The sequence below is a fragment of the Ostrea edulis genome, chromosome 1, assembly GCF_947568905.1.
Source record: "Ostrea edulis chromosome 1, xbOstEdul1.1, whole genome shotgun sequence".
NCBI classification, from domain to species: domain Eukaryota; kingdom Metazoa; phylum Mollusca; class Bivalvia; order Ostreida; family Ostreidae; genus Ostrea; species Ostrea edulis.
The window spans coordinates 41,913,433-41,919,432 of NC_079164.1; the positions used below are offsets into that span (position 1 = coordinate 41,913,433).

The following is a 6,000-nucleotide window of genomic DNA, read 5'->3' on the forward strand; positions in this document are numbered from 1 at the left end:
CCCAATGTCCACTTGTGTCTCTGATGTAACAAATGTCTCTAATGTAGGCCTATATGAAACTTTAGCCTGTGTAGGTTTGGAAACTAAAGTAAAACCCATGTGTCCACTAACGAAAAACACTTGGAATCTATTTACACACTTGTTGTTAAATACATGTAATTGTGCATTTAATATCAGTATCAATGCTTCTTTAAAAAGAAAACCCTACAAATTTGATCAGGCCTAACTGGGACTTGGACTTTGCGCTGCACTGAAAGACTTTTCCCAGATGTAGGCCAAATGACATCATGCGTCATCCCGATATTGATTTAGCCTAAATTTCAGACCTGAATATTAAAGTCTCATTTTTATTAAGTGTCAGTTTTCTATATACTATAGTTAAAGTTGTTGATGTTAAGGTTTATAACTAAATGTTTTTCTAAAAATATATGATAAAAAATCAGTACAATTACAAGTACTATTTTGTGTCTGTGCATGTATGAAAGCATGTTAACAAATGATCTTTAGGTGTGTATTCAAAGAGGAATAACTCTAATACTATTCACGTAATCATTAATCGGTTGATTTTCTGTCAACAACGTACAGTGTGGTTGCCAAAATTAAGGTCGTAGAATCCAATTCTTGTGTCATTATTAATGTATAGTGAAGATTTTATAATTTTGCAAAAAAAAAAAATAAGTATGGTGTCTCTGGGCACAAGGAAAACGAAAAATAATTAGAAATATGAGAGAAAAATACTATCTTATGTGTAGCCATGAAATATTAAGGGGTTTTACTGCTTTTTTGCAACCCTCAGGTGGAATTACCTTATATTTTATGTCTACCCATAAGAGATTCTTTTACTCAGGAAAGACAACCCTTGATGAAGGCTTCCCTACATGATAAAAAAATCCCGGATTATTCAATTCAATTTTTTTCACACCCCTTCCAGTAAAATTAAGATTTAATATGTATCCAACTATCCTTACCATAGAATCAATGCAGTGATTCAGATTGACGTCGTCCATCGGCAAATGGCCGATAAATATTGAAAATGGCGGACTAAAATTCTCCAGAAAGGCCAACATGGCCTATGAAATTTTCGTTTTTCGGTAAGTATGGCCGATCGGTTTTTAGTGTTTATCGGCCAGAAGAAAATAACCACTGTCCGTCTTGGTTTGTCATAATACAAGTACTCAATCGATCGTTTATAAAGAAAATTTTGATTGGTTTTCGAAAAACTTCCCGTCAAATCAAAATTACTTTGAGAAAAAAATAAATTGGTGCCCCTGTTGATCTCGCTTGTGTTTGCAACAATCATTGGGGAACCAGTTTTGAAAAAAAAAATGGCTTCAAAGAAGAGAGTCCGGTTTGATGATCATGATTGGCAACAAACCCCATTAAACATAAGATTTTCTGGTTGCGGTAGCTCAGTGCTTCGTAACTAGAAGGTCGTGACTTCGAGTCCCGCTCGTGACGTAGCCGCATCAAACATAAGAAGTAAACAAACGCTCGTCATTTACTAGATTTAGAAGTGAGAATCACGGGTTTTTCAGATGCGACCTTAAAAACGGAGGTACTGTGTCGCAGCAGGCGTTGGCACGTTAAAGAACCCTCACTGCTATGGTCCTGAGCTCTCAGCATAGGTCTACATTTGTGATACTTCACCTACAACTGGTGACGTCTCAATTATCAACGGAATGATAAACAATCAAACAATAACAACAGCAAACAACACCCTGCAACACAGGAACGACCGAGAAGAATTCCGAAACAGTTAACTGCAGTCATGATAATTAAACCGAAGAATTGAAAAATAAAAAGTCAGTTTAATTTTAAAGTTTTGAGTTTATTTTGCAGCATTGCTTCATATGTATTTAGGGCCTAAAGTTTTCATGGAGTTAGGCCAAAATGGCCTATAATTTTTATATCATTTAGGCCCTCTGTCCTATCAAATTACATTCCAATCTGAATCACTGCAATGTATTGTGGCATATCATTTAGAAAGTTATTAGTTGAACTGACGAGGTAAAGTTACAGACCACTAAATAGAAAATTGTAGAACTGACCAGTCAAGTAACAGATCACTATATAGAAAGTAGTGGAACTGACCAGGAAAGTTCGTAATGGAACTTATCAGGAAAGTTAGTAGTTGAACTGACCAGTATTGTTACAGACCACTAATGAGCTGAACACATTTGTTGTAGTTTGGTAAAGGTGTGTATTTTGCTGACATGTCCAGTAAGAGTGCTAATTACTGCTTTGCTACACGATCAAAAAATGTCGGACTGTTACTGCTCTGTGAGGTAAGACAACATGTTATTCACTACACATTACAATATTCTAGATTCCCTAATTTTTTTAAACAAGGACAAGCATAATTATTTTGAAATATTGAACAACTGCAGTGATTAGATTTTGGTCTAAAATATCATGTATGCATGTATATATACAGATCTTCACATGTCATTACTTGCCAGTAGTTCCTTTATGACAGAACCTATTTGTAAATTGACCAGGTATCTCTCGGCACCACCAATGATTTACTGGCAGCAGACTATAAGGCAAATAAACTTCCAGCAGGAAAACACAGCGTTAGGGGAATGGGGGCAGTGGCTCCTGACCCAACTCGAAACAAAGTATTGTAAGTATTGTCATGACCAGACAGCAAATACAAATAATGACAAAACTACAAATAGTGACAAAAATACAAATAATGACAAAAATACAAATTCAATAATTACAGCAAATACAAACAATGAAAAAAATACAAATTCAATAATTACAACAAATACAAATCATGACAAGAAATACAAATATTGACAAAAATAACAGATCGCGACAACAAAAATCAGTGTAAGAAACTCACTATAAAATTAGCTATACATACAGTTCAAGTGCAGTTATCAGCTCTATCCCCCCCCCCCCCCCCTTTCCATTTGTGATATTGTTTCAATCAAAATTTTAAATATATTTTGCACACAAATCCAATTCAACTCTCTTGTTATTTTCAATTTCATATTTAAAAAAAAATAACGTGCATGTAAAACCAGAATGATGACATCATAAACATGACATTTTGCTGTCATTTTCAGTACTTTAACATTTTTTTTCATGCAGTTTTTCTAGAAAACATAAAGCACAGACTTCTATACTTTGTATTTCTGCCTTAGATTTCTCCAATCTGTGTGTCCAAAGCTGCACTTTGTTTTCGGGAAAAAAAGTGTTCACAATTTTTTTTTTAAATTTAGCGTAACTCTTATCCCGGTTAAAATTCAGCTTGTTGAATATTTCAGAATGTCTGGCTGGGTGTCTGAACTAGAGAATTAGTAAGCCAGTAACATAACCACTGCTTCACCGGCGGTTAGGTGCTGTTATTTCATACTCTGCACATACAGAGAATGTGTTAAAATCAAATTACCTGTACATACAGTACAATTCACTACTGCATATCTCTAACAAGTATAGTTAATGCATTAAAATCAGATTACAATTCAATATCTCTAACAAGTATAGTTAATACATTAAAATCAGATTACAATTCAATTTTTGGCTCTATATTTACAACAAAAACAAATAGTGTGTTTAAGATCGAAGTACATAACAGTACAATGCACCAGTTTTGAGATAATAGCTCTTCTGTGTAGGAGGTGCATTTAATGGGTACTTGGAATGCCCAAGTGGGACAGAGAGGAAGTAAGGAAGGAAGATAACAAAATGTATTAATGTATTAAAAGCGGCTTCTGTTTAAATACGAAATTGTAAGAAATACAAAATACAATCAAAAGAAATGTTTTACTAAAGTGAAAACATAAAAACAATGTCATTTGCAAGTTATATCCTGGATATGGTGTATACGAGCAACAAAATAATGTGATATGATAAGAATTCCATGTATTTTATTACTCTCTGAATACTTATCACTTACTCATTCTGTGCATGAATCGAATTTGGGCGATGAAACTGTGTATGAAAAACTTCCTGAGCACATTCACTTATGCAGGGATGGGTATTTGACCCACTCTAATATACGCTGTGTAAACAAATTGTTTTCCGCCTTACTCTGTGCAAGAGTTCTCCAAAGGGAATTATCTTGGACACATCTTGAAACTTGCATATTTACAAATGTGTATTTGCAACAGATACAGACAATGCATTATTAAAAACAAATGACATTTTCAGGTATCATTATGTACAGTATAATTTACATGATAATTATGTACAGTACAATTTACATCTATCGGTATGTACTGTACAATTTACATCTGTCGGTATTTCCCATACAGTTTATATCTATCGGTATGTCCCATACAATTTACATCTACCGTTATTTTCCGTACAATTTACATCTACCAGTATTTCCCGTACAATTTAAATCTACCGGTATTTCCCGTACAATTTACATATATCGGTATGTACTGTACAATTTACATCTATCGGTATGTACTATACAATTTACATCTATCGGTATTTCCTGTACAATTTACATATATCGGTGTGTACTGTACAATTTACATCTGTCAGTATTTCCCGTACAATTTACATCTATCGGTATTTCCCGTGCAATTTACATCTACCAGTATTTCCCATACAATTTACATCTACCGGTATTTCCCATACAGTTTACATCTACCAGTATTTCCCATACAGTTTACATCTACCAGTATTTCCCATACAGTTTACATCTATATCGGTATGTACTGTACAATTTACATCTACCAGTATTTCCCATACAGTTTACATCTATCGGTATGTACCATAGAATTTACATCTACCGGTATTTCCCGTACAATTTACATCTATCGGTATTTCCCGTACAATTTACATGTGCTCATGTATGTTTGTGTTTACAACTGTACTTGCGGGCATCTCCATTTTTCCAGGTGCACAAATTGTGTGGTGAATTTATGATTAGTTGTAAAATTTATCAATGTATACACAAAAGAAATGGGCGACAGTAAATTTGTACTGATATAAACCAGCTTTTCAATTCATAGTACTTTGTCAAGTACACTTATGTTAACAACAGTTGTTCGTTCACAGTACTTGGTAAATTTTCATTTATAATGCAGCCATTCAGTTTACGATACCTTATATGAGTTTTCTTTATTGAATAGAGACAGTTAAAAGGACCCTTCAGTGAACACCTATTTTTAAAAGACCTACTTCGGACTTTATCTGATAATTTACGAGTAGCTCTTAGTCTTATTTTCAATATAATACCATTGGAGTTAGTCTGAATTCTTAAAATAAAGAGTACCTGTTGATTTAACTCTCTTATTTTCATTTTTCTTTCAGACCTAACGGGACAATAGTTCCTGTGGGAAAGAGCAAGAACACAACTGTGAAAAATCCTAGTGGATATACTCTAAACTACAATGAATTTATTGTATACGATACAAAACAGATCAAAATGAAGTATTTAGTGAAGACAAAATTCAACTTTAAATGACAAACTCTGATTTTTTTCTACACAATGCAGATGAGATTCGCAGTTTAACACAATCAACTACTAATTTTTCTACTTACTTGTTTCTTAGATGGTGGGGCATTAGAGCAAGGGGGGGCTGTCCTTTTTTATGAGAACTAAGTTTGATGAGTGTTTAATTGTTACGTTATATTGACTTTTTTTCTTTAAAGTTATTTTAATTAGCTTTTAGACACATGATTTAGATATCAATAAAACTATAAGAAATCTGTGTATGTCTGTTATACCCTGACGAGAGGTGACATTGATGTACGATGTACATATGTATGCTTTTATGTACAAATGTTACATACACTTACCAAACTTCACCAAATGGTACGTGTGGAGAAATGAAAATGTAGTGATTTCTTAACATTGAAATTCTATTGAAGACTTCAAAGGAGAGGGCTGAGTTCTTAGCTGGAAAATCTGCATATAATTGATTACAGATTGTTAATTATTTTATTCTTGTGTAGAAAAGGAAAATCGGCAGCAATGTAAAAGATATATATACCGAGTAGAACATTTCAGTTTGTTACACACAAATAGAAGTT

The 6,000-nt window shown here is 33.6% G+C and overlaps 1 protein-coding gene across 1 annotated transcript in view; it reads left to right on the top strand.

The window, feature by feature from the left end:
- LOC125655789 (poly [ADP-ribose] polymerase 2-like) overlaps window positions 1-5,678 on the top strand; it is a 28,615-nt gene extending 22,937 nt beyond the window's left edge. The window contains exons 16-18 of the mRNA XM_048886308.2: window positions 2,187-2,285; window positions 2,499-2,623; window positions 5,278-5,678. Of these exons, the coding sequence (XP_048742265.2) occupies window positions 2,187-2,285; window positions 2,499-2,623; window positions 5,278-5,431 (378 nt within the window). The 3' untranslated portion in view covers window positions 5,432-5,678. The remainder of the gene's footprint in view (window positions 1-2,186; window positions 2,286-2,498; window positions 2,624-5,277) is intronic.
- The last annotated feature ends 322 nt before the right edge of the window (window positions 5,679-6,000 follow it).